This window comes from Nipponia nippon, unplaced genomic scaffold (assembly GCF_047370975.1).
Source record: "Nipponia nippon isolate SJK-2023a ecotype South Korea unplaced genomic scaffold, ASM4737097v1 scaffold_5, whole genome shotgun sequence".
NCBI classification, from domain to species: Eukaryota; Metazoa; Chordata; class Aves; order Pelecaniformes; family Threskiornithidae; genus Nipponia; species Nipponia nippon.
In genome coordinates this window covers 64,414,867-64,435,229 of record NW_028262369.1, presented here as the reverse complement: position 1 = coordinate 64,435,229, position 20,363 = coordinate 64,414,867, and the positions used below count along the sequence as shown (strand labels likewise).

The following is a 20,363-nucleotide window of genomic DNA, read 5'->3' as shown; positions in this document are numbered from 1 at the left end:
AATTAAGCTATTACCAAAAAATACACAAGGTCACAAGAAAAACTGAAACTTCTGACCTATGCACTATTTATTACACAGCTTTAGCTAAACATGCAAACTTTCTCTCTTGACAATTTCATTGCAAATATCCCTGTGTAGACATTTACTTTGAAACAAAGCATCAACATTACTTACTGGAATTAATATAATTCATTTTCTATTAACAAACATCTTCCATAAATATGCACACAAATAATGTGAAAAATCCTGTTATATGAGCTTAAGCATGCATGAAGGCCAAGACTAAAAAAATCAAGGAGCATGTAATTTAAGTATATGAATACAAGTTTAACATTAGCTAGCAGCATTTAGTGGGAAAGCGTTTTAATCTAATAAGCCATAATAGGATAAACAAGGTTTGTCTTGGATGTTTCTCGCCTTCTCCCTGCCCCAAGGCAGTAACAGTTCAGTTAGCCCAAGGAAGGTCTATTGTTAGGACACAGATTCCACACCATCTGTTTGGCAATGCAAAGGACAGGTATTATGGTATGCCAGCTTCTACAATTAATAAAGCATGCAGTAGAAGAGACATAATTATACTTAATGCACTTGAACACATTTATTGTGGGCCATCTGTGAAATTCTAAGGACAGAAAACAACCTCATACAACCAACCTTACGTTTTCAAACTGCAAATACTGAGGAGAGAGAACCACCAGCTTTTTTAATAACCAAAGCATGCAAAAAGTATAATTCATATAAGCCCTATAATTTCAATTTTCCTCCAGGATCCTTCTTTCAGCAAAGCAAAAGGAAATATCTACCAGACAGGAGGTAAAGATGAGAACTGACACATGCCACATATGCACACACGCACAGACACACACAAACAAAATATCATTCGGCAGTAAAACTTGCAGCCTTCTCATGGTACTTGTGATGGGTGGCAGAGGGGAATAGCAGCGGCAGCCACCTACAGCCCTGAAAGAGGTGGTTTCTCAGTTGCCTGGAAAACTTCTTGTCCAGACTCAGGAGCAAGACCGGCCGAAGAGTCTTCCATCCTTAAATCTCATATGGAGGCAACAACAACAGATCCTCAAATTCTTTGTCCTGTCAACCCTAAGGCAAGATGTCACTATACTGCAAAACTATTGTTTTACAAGTGTAGAGGGTGGGCTACTTACAGGCAGATAAAACACAACACAAAATACCACATATAAAAGGCAAAAAAAATTCAGGTCTCCAGAAGCTCTGTCTTGACTGAACAAATCTATGAGAAGCTATAAAATCTTTGTTGTCCTCTTCAGTAAATTTTATCTCCACCCCCAATATACTTGATAGAAAATAGTACATATTAAGAAAAAACATTAAAATCTGATTTATGAGTAAGCACATATTCTCTATGATTTACTGCTAAACAGAAGGATATCATTCTCAAGTTAATGTTGCAATGCAAGCTTTTTTTTTTTTTTTTAATTCTATTAAAATCCACAAAGTGCTTTTGGTACTAATGAGGCAAAATATTTAGTAAGAAGGAAGCCACATTCAATATACATCAACAAATTCCACATTTACAGCAGCTGGAATATAATTACAAAAGCTCATTTTCCAGGAACGGTGTCAGTACTATTACGCTTGGAGTAACCCCAGGGAACACTGCACAAGCAGCCATGTGAAAGCAGTTTGTCCTTTCTTCTGGTGCATGTGGCTCAGTCTACACATCAAACACAGACCTGTTCCCTTACCACTATCAGTTCCGACTTGGAAGCTCTGATTACCATTATGACTTCAGAGTTTAAAAGTGTGTGTCAACATCTTGCCGGGAGCATCCTGCATGCAACATCTTGGATGCCAGAGCCTCATTATTCAGTAGCTCTCCATTCAGCTCAGGTGGGGGCCCACTGCTACTTATCGACGCTCTCAAATGCTTGCTGGAGAGCTGAGGTGTTCAGCTGTCCTCTATCACCAGAACCCAGACTAAGGAACACCCTGCTATTACTCAGTTACCTTAGAAAAAAAGTTGTTTTGCACAGGTCAGATCAAAGGTAAAAATAAAAGAAACATATTTAAAGAATAGATGTCCAGAACAGTGAATACAGTTGCAAATTTTCACTGTAGAGAAGAGCTGAAGAAGTGGAAGAAAAGGTGGAAGTTAGAGTTATGCCCAAAGAGTCTCTCTCCTTGTCCACAGACCTCCTTGTCCTCTCCTCAGCAAGCAGCAGTGAAGGCTCCATGCAAACACTACACCTCAGTGAGCACCCATCACAAACAATTGACCTTTACGGAACCTCTATCAATAGAGTACACCCCATCTGCGAGGACAAAACCAACTGTTTTAATTGTTTTTATTGGGTCAGCATGCCATGCTCCTGCTCTTGCTCTATCCCCAAGGCCAACATGCCTAAGTAGGCGTGCTGAGTAAGCCCCTCAGCACCCACATACACACCTTACACTGGTTTATACTCTAACCTGACCCTGTGCCGAGATGCTCTAGCTCTGCCAACTTTTAATAACATTGTTGACCTAGTTTTCTGCTTAGTGAGTTAAAACAGCTCAGGATAGGTACAGATGAGCACAGAAGCTGGCAAAAGCGGCTGTGGCAGCAAGAAATTAAAACCCCTTGTGCTGTTTTACCATGTCAGACTAAACCCCTTCTTTGATGAAGAACGCTCTCTCTTATCACCAGTTACCCCTCTGAAGTCTTCCAGGTGTATAGACAGACTTAATCTTCTATGCCAAAACTTATTCTAATCACTCTTTCCCCAAGAGACAACCTAGCCAATTTTTCATTAGCATGTTCTTAATTCAAATTAATGTTCTTTGGTTGTTCTTCATTAAGATGATCAGTTTCTTTCTTGAACATGTAAACACCACTTTGTTAGAGTTGGTGTCCTCTCCTGTACTTCCAACAGTTGAATAACAGCTTTTTGTCTTAATAAGGAATAAGACAGTTACCTCTTCACTCACTTGCATATTTCAAGACAAAGTGTGATGGAAAGTATAAGGTACGACATAAGACAATCAGTACACTAATGCACACACACCTAATACAGGACATCTAAATGGGATAAGTGTATGTAGCTCATTACTCACTCTTGACTAAAATTAGACATGAAGGGATGACAAAAGGTTTGGAATGTCTAATCCCCAGCCTCCTCTTCCCATGCATACAGTAAGAACTATGTTGTTCCCTTTGATAACTCTTATTTCCCCTTCATTTCACTTTCTGAATTGCTTTTGTTAACTGAAGTAATATCTATTCCAGTTTTAATGTCAAAGGATCTTTAGAGCTATACTCTAGGAAACAAAGCATCCAAATCTTCAATTCTGATTTGTTTTCTTTTAAGAAGGCATTCACAACATTACCAGACTTATAATTTAACAACACCTAAAATGTATGTTCCCTGAATCCTTAGCTGCCCATGAAAATAAAAATCCATTACATTAAAAATTTGTTCAACAGAAAGGCTAATGAATTTTACCAAAGCTTTTTGAACTAATGAAAGCAGGGAAATTCCTTTGAACAATTCAAACTAGTCAATCAAAAAACAACACAGAACCCCTAATAAAATTTGTGACTATTTACCACCACCTCATGTATTAGTGCCATCACTGTTCCATGACGTACAGTGTCACGTGCCCAAAACTATATACATGTGCTAAAAGGTACAATAACAAATAACTTAGCCCACTTACCAGTTTTCATATCAAATGTCCATGCAGGTATAGCATCTCCTGATTTTACAGTACTTGTGGGAAGAGGAAGTGTAATCTGAATGGGACCATTTACTTTCAGTTCTTTCCCAGTCAAAAGAACGTTTACGCATATTGCAGCAAGAGGAGCTAATTCCATGCTTTTGAAACCTGAATATGAGAAATATTTTGTCTGTAATTCTCCATTCATAGTGTATTTTTAAAAAAAATATTTAGAATTAAGAATCTATCCTCATTATAACTAAAGGCGAGCCTTCATTCACATCCAGCTACACAATCAGCTGTCACCAACTTGGTAAATAAAAATCAATATTTCTTCTCTTCTGGACTTTTAAAATCTTGTGATTGAAATAAAACCCAGTCATTTTAATACCAAATCTGTAAAAGAGAAACAGACTTTTAACATATAGGTTCAATGCTGACTGTAGAACCAATGATTAGGCAAAACTTGGCTTTTTTCCCCCTCAGAAAATTTGATTACTATGTGAAATATAGATAATAAGAATTTTTGTATAATTGCAATATACATAACATTGAATCAAACTGAAGACATATGCAAGTATATGACTGCTGCATTTCTCCTTAGTTGAACAGTTCTCTTAAACTTTCCTGTAAGGATTAACTTTCTAATTTGGCATTTATAATTAACTGAACAGTTAATCATGAGGCTTGTCAAAGCACTCAAAGGAAAAGTCACAGATACAATGCTTTACAATGCAGTCTGAAAGTTTATTTCCTTTCTTTTCCTTACATTAATTTGCAAACACTTCAGAATGCAAGATATGACAGGATGGTGAAAAAAGCTGAAACAGAATTAATAAGTACCAGAATAATGTTAAATCTATGCAAGCTGTTAGAAGCTGGTTGTGAGAAAACTCCTGGTGCATCAGATATCAATTAGCTTCCACCTGCCCTAAAAGGAAGCCTGTTCCTCTAGGAGTATATGAATAATTTAAAACATATGCCAGACAGATTGAAAGGAAAACTTGAAGTTGAGAAACACTGCTTATTCTCTTATGCTTTACATTTAAAGGGGTGAAATATAGATAAGAAAGGGTTTAAAACATGTAAGTCAAGACAGCAATATATTATGATGATTTTAATTCAATGAAAATTAAAGAAGAAAACACGACAAGTTCAAGTAAGCCATGTAGTGGCCTCCTCATGCGCTGCAATGAATTTAAGAGCCTTATGGCTTCAGGTCCACTGGGAATAGAAAGAAAAGAACAAAAGAAAGATGGAACTGCATACAGTACAACCTACCAGAGATCACTGTATTTATGCAAATAAAAAAAACCAACTGATCGAATGACAAATACTAAAAGATTCAACTGCATACGAGCAGATTTATAATGACTCATGAAACCACTTACTGCTTCTCCAGTGAAACAGACGCACAGAAAACACTATTACAATTGTGCTCTGTATACATAGTGACTACTTGGTTTCAAACAGGCTTACGCAGATTAACTGTCTGTGAGCCAAACTAGAGATTCCATACAATCTTTTTGCTAGGTATAAAGCTTCTAAAGCCAACCATTCTGGTGAAAATGCAGAAACCCCTACAGCTGAAGTCAACTGATGCGGTTTCACCGATTTCTTTAGGTTCACCTAGTTTACACTCTGGCCATAACCATATTTTTAACGTGTTTACTAAACCAGTTCCACAGTCTCATGAAATACTGAACATATACATATAACACACACAGAGACATATATGTAAAAAGCAGACTCTGAAGGAGTATTTCAGTGTAGTAAGACATGTTATGTTTTCATACTACATGGAACAAGATAAGGAGTGACATCAATTACTTACCTGATGTGTTTATAGCTTAATCCTGTAGAACAAAGCTTTGTCATTTAATACAATGGAAGCAGGCTCAGGCCCTTTTAATTTAAGCGTATGTTTTTCTGAAATGCTGTGCACTCATATGCATTATAATTTGAAGATTTCTTCTTTTAAAAAAATTCTTAAACAACCTATTTACATACCTGATTTATTTAGGAGAATTCCTGTTGTATAGAGGAAGCTGTCCACTTTCAAAAATTGCTCTGGCACTGTCAGATAGGCTGTAACATTTGTAATATGGTGATTTGTTGGAAGCTTTATTAAAAATTTTGGAAACTGAACACTTGGTTGAGATTTGGCATCTGTAAAAGAGTAATATTTTGTCTTAGCAATGGTAAAACACACAAACAGTGGTTCTTATTACTGCTCAGAAATCCATTCAGCATAACAACCTGTTTTCTCCCATTTTCTCCATGGTTTGTGTATTTCTAGTTTAGCACTTGTCACAGCCACACATACAGCTACACAGTTAACTGAAAATCTGGCTTTGAGTAGATAGGTATTATATGAGAATATGAACACGCTTGATTATTTTTTTATATGTGTACAGATGGTTATCACAAAGTGTTCAGATTACGGTCTGCATACACTGAACTTACCAGACAGTTTTCCAGTAATTAAGACAGTATCTTCAAACAGCCATATATTAGCTTGACTTTGTGGGAACAATGAAAGCGTCACAGACGAGTATACTGTGGAAAGTGATAATATCTGTTACACTGTGCAACCAAAAACAATCCTGTAAGATCTCCGATTCTGAACAACAGTGAATAGAGCAGTTAAAAAAAGAGAGCATATGAAGACTGGATAAACAAATTACTCCTGTTGTCCAGAGCAGGAATTTTAGTGGTTAGGCAGGAAGACCTCTATTGTATGTTTGCTACTGTCTTATGCCTTCTACAGATAAACAAGTGGCTAGAATTCTAAAGAGTCCATCTCTTTTTCAAAAAAAAAAAAAAAAAAAACATGTAACTTTTTTAAGAGCATGCAATAGTTAAACAGGAGAACTTGTGAGGAAACACTGCTGAAAGGAAGCTATAACAACAGGTTATACCTGTTACACAGGACTCGAAGCACCGGCACCCCAGCAATCACTAAAGACAACATGATTTTTGTCAAAACACATTACCAGCCCTTTGCTAAGTCTAGGTAAACAATTTCTCAGAATACACTCACAGTATCACAATATAACCTACTTAGAGTTAAAAAGGGCTATTTTCTGTTTTACAATAATAAGAATTTTGACAAGTCTAACAGATCATTCACCCTTACATCTGCATTGACAGGCACCACCTGCCTTGACTGACTTCATGCAGTCATTTTCAGTTGACAGTAACTACCCAGCCTGCTGAGGAAGAGAGAAATTTAATTACCGACAGATACAGTTTAATAATAGGACTGTAAGATGCTTACGTACTTGGCATTCTCCCAGTCTTCCAAGGCAAAGGTGTTAACATGTAGCCATCCTTGTACGATACGATAGTTAAGCTTAATCCTAATTTGTAGGGAACTTTTATTAATACTGCTCCATTGTTTCCAGTAAGAGTAGAATTTGTCTTCGTGTAGTTAACAAACACTTCTACAACTGCTTGTCGCAGGTACTGATGACTGATGATGTCGTTTACTTGAACTTTCAGCGTAAAAACAGATCCTATTAACAGAAAGGAAAAACAGGAGGTCATAATATACATCATAACTAAGGCCCATAACTTAAGTTTGTAAAGAAGTCCTAGAGTTTATGCCTTAGCTATTCATCCACTGTATGGTGGACCTCTCTCAACAGAGGGTAAGCTCTGTCCAAAAGGAGGGGGAATCATACAGTTATCTACCACAGAGAAGAAGAAAGCAAAAAACCTTGAGATGGGGCACAAAGATGCCAAAAAGCATTTACCAAACTCAGCAAATATAATACCTAACCAGTTAAAAAAAACAAACAAAAAAAAACGTTACAACATAATTCTTCCCCCTTTCACTTAAGCTTGAACAATGCATCTGTGACAACATGAGATTCAACATGCCTTGCAAGTGCTCTGTAATATCACACTGATAATATAGATGGTCTTGTTATCCAAGTGCAACTCTTGGCTTGGGTCACACATTTAAAGATGCACCTTGAGTTTCTAAAAACAGAGAATATGTCGTCTACGGACTGTGGGATAACACATTTATTTTTACATGTGTCAAATCATTATAAAGTAACCAAATGCATCCAGACACTTTGACTGTTTTAATCTGTCATCTCCCACCACATTTACACTTCTGGTCTAGTTTTCACCTTTCTGTATTCCAACTTCTAAATAGTATTTGTCTCCTGCTACTTAGACGGGCTGACATTCCTTTACAATACCTAGTGTCTCACAGAGATCATAATTACAGTGACTGAGCACTATGTTGAAAATAGCAAGTCCGCCTGAACAACAGCCTCAAGATGCTCTGAATTACATTCAATTTCTCTCCCACCTTGACTGCAAATAAACTATTAGAGAGACTTTTCATAGACAGCAGGTACATGAAAATGGACAGAATTCCATGTTATTTCCAGTGTGAAATTAAGTTATTATCATAAATTATCTATGGACCACTGTTAAAAGTATTTCAAATAACATCAATTTTCCAGTATTTTGGTTACACACATACGACTACCCAACACCACTGCACTACTTTATACCCAAATATTTTCAAATACATTGATTATAAATATGCTAAGTTTGTTTGAAATTTATCTACATAAAATTGTAGTTCAATTTCATTGTGTTATCTCCTCTATAATTGAGACTGACATTGCCCCAAGAGATTACTACTGTTGACCTTGTTTTAAATGAAAAGGCCTTTAGAAGCCAAGCACCATCCATCAAAAAAAACAGTATGTAGTGAAGACATCCAAGTTAGGCCTCTCTGAAATAAGTACTTATTTAGATCTATTGTATGCATGGACCATACCATATATTAAAGCAAAAAATGACCTGCACACAACAAAAGCTACATTAGCTTCAATTTATTACAATTTATCGCATACACAGCAAAAACTTACCAGCCGTGCCAGTTTGATTCTCTACAGTGTTACAGAAAAATCGACATCCCCTTGTGCCAGTTAATATATACTTCCAAAAAAAGATAAAAGATCCCAGTGGTACTCAAACATATTTTACTGAATTAAACAGAAAATGCACAATAATCTTAGAACAATGTCATCTGTCTTGTTTTCCTTATGCATGATATTTCAAGAATAAAATTGCTTTTAAATTGCTGTTGCTGGAGGGTTTTTAAATCACGTAATGATTAAAAAAAAATTTATGTCATGTAAGCAAATTATGGCTACTAAACAGATCTTCCAAGGACTGATCCAGTTACACATATATAGTATGTATATAGTACTGTATGTACTATATGTATATAGTACTGTATGTATATATAGTATATAGTACTAGTATGATTCCAAAACTTGGAAGACAGGCCATTTCCTCTTGGCCAATGACTATTTAAAAGGCTACTAAATAGGCAAAATAGACTGCGTACAATATTCTGATCCTGTAATCACCTGGAAGCCAGGAGCATCTCGTGAAATGGTATTTAAAAAATAAAAAATTCAGTAGTACAAAATTCAAGCTCATGCCATTAGGAACCAATAGCAGAAATGCCTGGTATAAACTAGTATTTTAACAGCTGGAATCAAGTCAGGAGAAAAAGAGCCTAGTATTAACAGCTGAAATAAGTCATAAAAAAGGAAAACCTGGAATGTACTCAGAAAGACACTTTCTTTCAATCTTTTCACACTTTTAATGTGTATTTTTCCTTTTCCTGCTGACAAAAAGCCTAATGAAAACACAGGGGTGGGAGAATCGCTACATTCCTCCTCCAGCTATTAGTAAATTCAAAGGTTATTTTGTGGAAAAACATTTCTTCCTCCCATCTCCTTCAGTTACAGCCATATTAAAACCCACTTTTTCAGAAGCTTTTGGTCGGGGGGAAAAAAAAAAATAGACTGCAAAAATGTAGAAAGCTATACTACTTTCACTCTTTCTCATAGTGAACTGACAAATATCATTGGCTGCTTTTACCCATGCTCAACTTCCATTACTATTTTTTCCTATGGGTTCAGAAATTGCCACAGCATTTTTCAAAACCGATACCGTGCCTGGAATCATGTTGAGAAGACGCAGAAGTGCAGTTGTAAATGCAGGCTGAAATCCTGGTGGTGGTCAAAGGTCTCCCATGTGAAAACAGACATAGTCTTATACAATGCAAGCTCTGAAAGAGTCATTAGTTGCTTATTACTGTCATATATAAGTAGCAGTTATTCAAGTGAAAAATGCTCACTTCACACCCGCTAATATTAAGACAAAGAGTAAAGAAGACTCAATCCTGAGCTCTCGTTGCTTTTGGCCGTATCTTTTGTGCTAACACAAGAGCCTTCCTGACAAGAGAAAGTAGGCCACTCAGCTGCGAGTTGTTCCCTCCCTGCAAGTAATGTATACGAGCAAACAATTTATATTTTCTGATATCAACCAGAATATACTTTGCCAACAAGTCACTTGAAGTTTGCATGCAATGATCTTCGAAAGACATTTAAAAAAAAAAAAAAAAAAAAAGTCTTTCAATTTCTCAACAGTAACAGTGCAGAAGACAGGAGCACACGATATTATGCCTCTGAATCCAAATGCTAGTGAAATGACAACATGTAAAAAAATCCCAGTTAAAAAGACAGAATCCAACAGTAACAACAATTTTCCTCACCCACAGCCACGTTTCACTATTGTTTTGTATAAAACGGAGTGTACCAGAGCATCCTACAGTAGGCCAGCTTTAACAGCCCCGTTAAAAGCAAAACAATCATAAGGTCTTAAGAGCTCAGACGGTGTGCGCAATGGCGGTCCAACATGTACAACTGATCTGTATCTTTCCGAACTTGATATCCCTTGACCAACTCCCTCCTCAAACCAACTCCCTCACATGCATTTAGCGTGTAAATTTATCAGACATATTTAATGGCATTGAGTTATCAACAATGTCATATTAACACCCATGACATCTAATTTGCAAAGGAAATCCTGCCTTTTTTTTTTTTTTCCTTTTTATAAAGATCTTAATGCACAAGTCCTTAAGGGTACTTTCAAGTCTCAAATATGATGGAGACTGTGGTACGATTTTTTAATCACAATAAAATGTACTGAAAAACATTTCAGATGCAAAAACGAACTGTTGGTTAACTGTCTAACAAAACCAAAGCTGATGAATTAAACAAAAGATGAAACTTGTGGTTTTTTTCTGGTCACTAACACTTGCCAAACACAAGTGGGTCAGCTGTATCTCTAATATTGAACAGATTTGACAGAACTCCCACAATTAGAAGAACGAACTCAGTCTTAGCTAATTTGATTTGTGCTGCCTCAGAGGAAGGGAGATTTGTCTCTTGGCAAGTCCACTGGAAATGCCAGCTTCTACAACATTTAAACGTTTGCTGATAAATATAGCAAGTGCAGCAGTTTAGACAAAGGGACACAAGGCCTTCTACCACATTTAGCTACTTCAGAAATGTCACAGCCAGTAAAATGACACCTCATTTCTTCGAGCAACAACATCTAATGCCTGGAATTCAGCTTCACATCACTGTCCTAACTCAGAAATCCTATCACAGAATTAAGCCAAAGAACTGCTTGGAATTGCAAGCTGGGTACAAAACATAACAGTGCAAAAAAACTCTCTTTATAATACCCCTATGTAATTTGTTCTTAATTCTTTACCTGCAGATAAGCAGGTCATCTGGTTACCATATTTATCTGAGATTTAATTAACATGGTCAAGGCCAGAGTACAGGCACCAATATATTCCAAACCACACGTGTCATTAACTGTGAGATACAGCAGTGAACACACACAGGGCACTGCCTGGGAAGTATTCCTACACACTCCGCAACCCAGCCATAAGTCCTTTTTCCCATTTATCACCAAGGTCCTATAGCAAAAGAGGTTCTACACCTCAAATGAGGCAGTTACTCTTCTCAAACACAGACAACTACCCAATTAAGCAATTGCCTTATGGAGTGGAGGGAACAGTAACTACAATTAAATTATTCATTAGTTCCTGCCTTCGAAGGAGATTTTTCTCATCCTTGCCTAGAGATGTTTAAACCCATGCCAGAAAAGGCACATGCTTACATGTGTTTTATGGAAACTGCCTGCACTGTAGTACCACGCTGCCAGCTAACCAGACAGATAAAGTGGGTGCTGTGCAATTTGCTTGGTCTTAGCTGACTGAACAATCATTTTTCCATCTTTTACATTCATAGAACACCATATCTTTTGGCTTAATATAATTAGGGATATGAAAGGTGCACTGATCTGTAAAGAAGAAATCACATGTTCTAAGAATATCACATTTTGCTACGTATGCAGTATTTCAATGGATATCACCATTGGGGGGGGTAATCGATGAAATATATCATCTACACAGTCAACATCCATGTGGCTTCAGTAAAAAAGGTTTTATGAAAGCAATCCTCCTGCCCACAAAACCCCATCATTACATCTTAAAATTTCCTTAAAACTACAGTAATGTCAGTGACAAACTACAAATGCATATCTATAAAAAGTAAAAGCCTATTATACCTTCAAAGCTCATTAAAAATCCATGTACGTGAAGGTGAGTTGTGGCAGCAATTAACTGACATGGGACTGATTTAATGCTGAAGTAAGCCCTCCTCACCACAGCACACCATCAGTCTGCGGTTACCTTTTGTTCTTTATTAAAGTACAATGCATTGACACAGTACACATTTTTCTGCCTTGCATAGTGCATTAAAATGACATAATAGGTGACCCCTAAACTCTAGTAACTATTTTATGGCTATATTCTGACAGTTATTGTCAGATACTAGGAGAAGCTCTCTGACCAGTTTTCAACTATGCTTCTCGTAGCTATCAAATAACCTGCAAATCTCATTAATAACCCCTGCATCCTAACGTAGGCTTCATCTGCTAGCTATCAGTGTTCTTTTTTGCTGTCTTACTCCAGACAGTCATTTATAGACCCTATGTGCAGATGGGCATGTACATGTATAAAGACATTTCTAACTCTACACAAATAATTCTATATATTCCAAATTGGTTCAGAATATCCCATTTAAAAATTATGTGATTCTTTATAAAGATGTTTATATGCTATTTATATGCTGCTCCTCCAATTTAAAATAACAGCATAAAATAAATGCAGAAAATTATTCCTCCTCCCTAAAATGACACAGGAATACTACTGAAATACAAAACATACTGCAAATGTTTTGCCTTGTGCAATTTTGTCTTTATTAATTAGCTACAAGTACAATCTACACGTATTTTCAACGCATTAGAACTGAACTCAGAAGCAAAGAGCCTCACACAGTTCACAAAAGGTCTGAGGAAGTCCAGCAAACAAATACCTAACCAGGTGTAAAAATCAATTTCTCTGGAAAAGAGAGCATTAGATGTAGATAAGAACAACACACACGGAATAACAAATGTAGTCATTCTACCTGGCTGAAAAGAGGAAACACTTGAAAGCTGACAACTAGCTGACACAGTTTCATTCTTGCACTTAGCATGGGGTTAAAAGTTGTACCACCCCTCTCCAGAATCACCCTGGGAGGTAAATCTTTCATCTAGTTAGCAAGCAGCCACAGAACTATAACCATGAAGTGACTGGTAAAGAACATGGGTGCATAAGGACAGACCTGGGTTACGGCGATAGCTAAAACTTGCCCTTGTTTAGGTTGATCTGTAAGCAAAATGGCAGCACGATTACTCTCATCTTAAAGCAAGTATGGGCTGCTCCTTGAAATGCACTTTGGAAAAAGAACATATTGACATTTTACTGCCGTATGTCAGGAGTGCTGTTCAATAGTGTTTAACTACAGAGACTTACAGAGAACTGCTTTTAGGCAATGCAAAGCTATTGTAAAAAATTTAAATATTAAATAAATTGGAGCCCAGAGCTAATCAACATTTGGTCCATTTGTATATGAACAGCCAATCCTGTGGATGTAATACCACCATATAATCTATACAGTACAGTTCTGTAGCTTAGCACTCCCTTAAAATATCTTAATGCAAAACTGAACATTAAGATGTACGTTTAAAAGAACAGCTTTGGCAAAAATTTCTGCAGTGGCACAGATTACATTACCAACTTCCAGGACAAAGCAGCAAAACAGGGTCTGGGAAAGTAGGACACCACAGTATTCCCATTGCCCTATTTCTGGTCAACCAATTTCCACAGAAGCCATCAACAGAATCCCAATTACGAAGGAGCTAAGGCTAGGTCCTGAGGGGGACAAGCAGTGTCTTTTACACAGAGAAAGGCTGTTACAGTCATTGTACATGAGACAGTTTAGCCCAATCTAGTCAAATATAGATGTCTCCAGCAAGCACTTGCTTCATATTCAAGAGAAACTGTAACGTATTAGAAATTAGAAAAAATTTGAACACACTGTTACCTAAGTAACAGTGAAAAAAAAAAAAATTATAAGTAACTGGGAAAAAAAAAAAGTTATATTCTAACTCAGAGCTTTTCAAACAGTTTCTTTTACATTTGCTCCAAATAAAGCATTATTTCAGATACAGAGAAACACTTCCGTACTTCAATAGCATATGCTGTGATAGGCACATGCAGACCACAGTGCCAGAATCCTTACACATCTGTACACTGGTAAGAAAAAAATTGAAATTATTTACTAGAAGCTCATTCATGTCGATACATGCATTATTCCAGCACATACTACAGCCTTCAGGTGGTCCTTCTTCCCACCTTACTGGGAAAAAACAAAAATAGTACTTCAGAAAACATTTCACACGCTATCCTGATTCCTCAGTTTCAGATCAAGACTACTCTGCATCTCTTGAAACAACTGGATACATTTGCTTTTAAGAGCTGAACAAAACAGCAATATAGGAAAGATGTAAATCTACTGTACAATCTACTGTAATCTCAAATAAAAACATCTCATCCTTGCTCCCATCGCTTTCTGCTCATTCATTACTTTCTGAAAACTGTCTTTCGAGTTCCTGTTTCTCCATGCCTTTCATACTGTCCTCTTTTCATGGCAGACCTCTGCTCAGTCTCCTTCCTCCCAGCATTCAGCCCATCCCGGCGTAATCTCTGTGATGACGACTCCCTGCAATACTTCAGCCCATAAGACTGCTGATCATGAAGAAAGATGAATACTTTTCTAAAGATGAGGTTTTTTGCAAGCTTCATAAACTAAAGAGAGAGTGATAAATGCATTACATAGAATTAAATGAATTGAATCAAACCCATCACGATGTGCACTTCAAATGGAGACTTCAAACTTAGCAGACTGAAAAACTACAGGGGATTGCCTGTGGCAAATTAGCACATGATCCAGAGCACACTTCAAGGTTCTAAGTAAATTAGTAGGTCAAAGACTACTTATTCATTTAGTTCAAAACAGACCCAAAACCCAGTTTCATGTTATAATAAAACCGTATTAGGCACTATGGAGAAGCTGACCATCTACTAAAATACTGGAAAAAGTGTTACCTATTTTACAGATAAGAACAAGGCCTCTTTCCCTTTTCTTTGCTACCACAGTCCCTTTTAGAAGTAAATAAATAAAAAAACCCACCACACTACTTTAGAAATAGACTGTTTTTCTCAGTCATACATTCTAAGGTTTTTTTCCCCAGCAAAAATATTTATAGACTTAGCACCATTTCTTTACATAGAATTAACACTGAATTTTTACTGATGCTTTTACAAAAAACAAAAAAATGTTGTTAATTGAATTTATTTACTTACAACAATTTTGTTTCACTTAAACAGAATAATTATTTTCCTTTTATACCAACAGATTTCAGGGTTTTATACTTTGCATGTACCTGTGTGCACATATAAACACAAATCTTAAGCAAACCGGAGGAAAGGGAGGTCTGTTTGTTTTTTACAGTGGGAGGTAAAGAAAATTACAAAACATTCTTAATAGAAGTCTTACCCTCAGATATTAGTTTAAATTTATGCCTCATTAGTACTTAGGCACTGAAATAATTTCCAAAGTACTCAACAGTCATTAGGTCAGTGAATCAATAAACTGATATCCCCATAGCTTTTGGAATCGGTTCCTCCAAATTCAGAAGCAACTTAAAAGAAAGGTTAAATTTAATCAGGATTAAATATGGCCAAGATTCAGCACCGGCAAACTTTAGCTACCACATTTTGATAGAGGATGTACTTGCCTAGCGTGAGCTAATTCTTCAGAGAAGTCAAAGAGTTTAGAAACTCCTAGTATTTTTCATATAAATATTACTTAACATTCCAGCTGTCTACTTCCATGACACACTTGTACAGATACAGACTGCAGCACTACCTTCAGTTTATATTAAAAAAAAAAAATCACCACACTTCACAAGTAGGAAAACTTTCAGTGCTTGTAATTATTTTATTGAATTTGGATTATTTTATGATCTGGACAGCCTTAGCATTTGAAATCTGTACTATTACATGCGCAAATTAACATTTCAGCTTTTTCAATTTTAAGATCTGTTGTATATAAGCATGGATTGATTTAATGAGTTATTTAAATAAATAAATAAAAACAACAAACAAAACAACCCTCTTCTACAACCAACAGCTAAGTAATACCATTGTAAGTAGTTACCCTTCCAACCAAGAACTCAGAAAAGGTGATAGAAAAATGCACAAAGAAAAATGCACAAAGAAAAATGCACAAAGAAAAATGCACAAAGAAAAATGCACAAAGAAAAATGCACAAAGAAAGTGAGTAAGGATGATATTCATTCCACAAATGTTGACACGAACCAACTATTGATGAAATTAACGTCCTGCAAAATCAATAAAATAGATCATTATAGGCTGTATCCTTCATGATTACTACTGCATAATCAATAAACACCTTCCTGGAATGATCATGCTTGTAAGAACTATGCAAGAATGTCATCAGGCTAATCCATAAAGCTGCTAACAACTCACCTATCCAGTGGGAACATACCCCCGAACACTTTCAAGTGCACCTAGTAAGATATATAAAATAGAAAGAAAACAAGCATTCCCCTTTAAATATTTTTATGGGCTACCTAAGCAAGAGCTATGAAATTTAGACATGAAAGCAGCTGTGAAATTTAGATGGGATTTTTTTTCTATATTCCTTTAACACTGTGTGGTATACATATGTCATTAAAAAAATCCACTGGAATATATGTGCATATATGTACTGCTGTAAGGTACTCATTCGGTAAGTAGTTGCATGATGTTTTTTCACCATTAGATGCCTTCTTCATTCAACTTACATATTAAAATCAGAATGCTTCACCACCCAAGACAGAACATGAGAACTCACAGGATACAATAAACCAGAATTTTCATTACAGAATTATATTTCACATGTCTTGCTGTACTGGTATATTGGCATAAATAATAAGAATTTCAATGAAATTCAAAATCAACACCTGCTAGTGAAGCTATGACAATTACAATTACCATAGCAACTTTGCATTTTTATTTGCTGCTATTTTGTTGCATCAGCCAGCCTGGTTCTCAGAACTCTGGTTACCATGGAAGATGGAAGCTGAGAAATTCACCTTCCTGGGGCAAGGGAAATATGCAGCAGACAAGACGAAATGCTGCTGTCTGCAGAGCTTCACTTATTTAGGATTCATTTATTTTAAATATCATCTTCTGTAATCTTAGATAAGTGAGATAAATGATCAATATTACAAGACCAAAAATCTTAAATAAAATTTAAATATGAAATAAAGGTAAATTTGCAAGTGAACGAGATTTAAATGAGCAAGTAAACACTAGTAATATAGCTCCTGAAGCCTACAAAATAGAACACCTTTGCGCAGGCATTTCAGAGGCCATTGTAAGATTATTCTTTTCATCTCAGTTTACTCACTGGCTAATACTAAACCCGTAATGCTGCTCTTTCATTTTTTTTAAATGACTGCCTGTATCATTCTGCCTTGCATCAGAATTGAGGGAATGAAAAAATGAATGCTAAAAATTGACACTTTGTTATAGAATACTGGGGAAAAAAGTACACAAGGGAGACATCAAAATCTGCATAGTACTTTATTTTAAATACGCTATCTTAAATACCCACATTATATTATATACCCTCAAGAAAAATGGGCAAGTGCCTATTAGGTGATGAGCAAAAACCATGCATTTCCCACTCATGAACTTGACAATCAAACCTTCATTATGTAAACAGAAAAAAATAAATCATTAAGCACCTTGACAAAATGAGACCATTTCTTATAGAGAATTGCTAATGATTTGTCAAACCTACCCTTTAAAAGTCAATATATTTGGACAGAGGAAGAATATTCCAGTAACCCTGCAGCATGAATCATCTTTTTTTAACCCCATGGGTTAGGTACAGGATTTGTCTCATGTAATTCTTAGTGGTGGCTAGTGAGCAGAATTAGCTGAAAAAAATCTGTGCAAGTTCAAGCATCGCCTTAATTTGGCAGAGTGGGGAGAAAAAAAAAAAATCACAGGAAAACAAAGCAGTACCCTCTTCAAACATGACATTTAATGCCCTGAAGGTTTTAAACTCACGACAGATATGACTGTATAAAGTCATAGTGGCATAATATAACCTACAAACTAGTAATTCAAATGAAAGTGCATGTTACTTGCTAATCACAAAGGAAATACTGACACATTCAGTGACATTATTCAATAACATGCTGGTCACTATTCTTTGCTGAAATTACTTTTCTTCCCCAAAAGCTGTAAAATCTCATACTACTGCTTAAAGAAAGATATTTGCAATGTTCCAGCAATGTTTATCTTTCACTTAGGAAAAGATCCTCTAACCCCTTGGAAGAAGGCCAGTATGTAAAGACATATATGGAGAAAATACAATTGAAAGTTTGCAGGCCAACATTTCCAAACCGTAGTCCTGTACATGCAGGACAGGAATTTTTAAATGTACTAGTTCGGAAATCCATATTGCAGCAACAAAACAAGAGTACCCAACAAGCTAATATCTCTTTCATACACAATTTTTTATTAAAGTTGAGTTTCATACAGTAATCGATCAAAAATCACAGAACAACAATAAATATGACATTAGTTTTTAGAAAAATGATTGCACATTAAAATGATTGCAGATTCCTACTGATTTGAATTAAGTAAAATTCCACAGAAGCCATAAAAAGAGTTTAAAAAAGAGAAGGATCTGTCAAATCAGATCACAGGATAAAGCAAACCAATTGAATCAAGACTGCCGCCACAGTAATATAAGTCTTCTGCATACATGGATGCCATCGAGGTAAATGGCAATACTGAATATATTAATGGTTCAGCTATTGCCACCTGGAATCGTTATTGCCTCTCTACAGCTCAGCACAGGATAAAGTGCTCCAGGATCCATAAAGGACAGTTGTTAGAGATGAACACGCTGCCCACCAACTGCGTCTCCAACACAAACACCACCAACGCAGCCAGGCAAGTTTTCCCTTCGCAGCAAGTGACCAAATTCCCATAGGGAGTAATTGGAAAACAACTTCGCACCATGGAAACCTTTCTAGGATGATGGAAATAATTTATTGACACCAAGACTAAAAATGGGACAGTAAACACTGTTTTTTCCTCCCAAAATACTCAGATTCATTCAGCACCTCTGGTACTGTGCCAAATGGACTGGGGGGAAACAAATCCACTTCAGTATTTCTGAGACAATCTGTCCCACGAAATGTTGAAGAATCCGGGAGACAGAATTGTAAAGGGACAGGTTTTCTATACTGTGCTTAGCGGGGGGGGGGGGGAAGGCAAAAGGGGGGAAAGGAAAAGGAACCTGACAACTAATTAAGAGGCAAACAGCCGTGACAAATTCTTTTGCTCGACACTGCACCAAAACTCTCTCAAATCTCACAAATGTTTTGCTGGGTCTCTGTTCCAGTCAGCTTAATTAAAGGATTTTCTCAACATCAGTAGTCCATAATCCAAAGAAAACCTCTCCTTCAGCCCAGTGAGAGTAAGTCTTCTCCCTTGCTCTCACAAACAATGAAATAAGCTCCTATTATATTTATCACAAGGCATAATTCATGTTATTAACAGCTTTTATTGTTCCAAACACATGCTCTGCTGATGTCCTGCATTTACCCAACATAAAACTACTCATTTCTCCTGTTCAGTCACTTAATGAAAGGCTTCAGAACAGACGAAGAATATTTTCCACAATGACCTGGAAAAACTTTTTATAATTCCATTAGTGTCTATAATAGTTGGAGGGGGCAAGCACCTCCTTATTCATTCCAGCAGAACGGCCTGTATTTTCAAATATCTTGACATCATTGACCTTTTTTCTAGTTTAGCTCACATTAGCACAGACAAATTATCAACCAAATTTGCTGCCTCATAGAAAATAACTTATATGAGAATGTTCCAATCAGTTTCATTTGGGAGCCTTGCCTATATAAAGTAATTAATAATAAATAATTAATAATAAATAAATTTGGTCTCTTGACAAATTTCATAACGAAAAGTCCATGCTACACACTAGTATCTATTTCAACATACTGAGCCAACTGTATACATCATATTTATAAAACAGTCCCAAATCTGCAGCAGACAATTTAACTCCATTTTCTTCTAATTTACATGCATTACAGGAAAATAGTCTACCCAAAATGAAATGCAGAAATTTCAAGAGAAACATTAGCAGCTGACACAACCCATAGTCATGTACAAGTCCAAGTTAGTGATTTGAGGAGGGGACAAAATGCACCCTCAAAGTCTGTAGGTGGCAACAAGCTGAGGATGCAGTCAATATGCTCCAAGGGACCTAGATAGAGATACGGGC

General features: G+C 36.4%; 1 protein-coding gene across 2 annotated transcripts in view; it reads right to left on the bottom strand.

Moving 5' to 3' along the window:
- Positions 1 to 20,363, bottom strand: part of FAM171B (family with sequence similarity 171 member B) — a 40,005-nt gene that overhangs the window by 9,656 nt on the left and 9,986 nt on the right. For both annotated transcript variants that reach the window (XM_087733675.1, XM_087733676.1), the window contains exons 2-5: positions 6,960 to 7,193; positions 6,142 to 6,234; positions 5,686 to 5,844; positions 3,676 to 3,843 (exon numbers count right to left, since the gene is read on the bottom strand). In XM_087733675.1, coding sequence (XP_087589801.1) covers positions 3,676 to 3,843; positions 5,686 to 5,844; positions 6,142 to 6,234; positions 6,960 to 7,193 — 654 coding nt within the window. The remainder of the gene's footprint in view (positions 1 to 3,675; positions 3,844 to 5,685; positions 5,845 to 6,141; positions 6,235 to 6,959; positions 7,194 to 20,363) is intronic.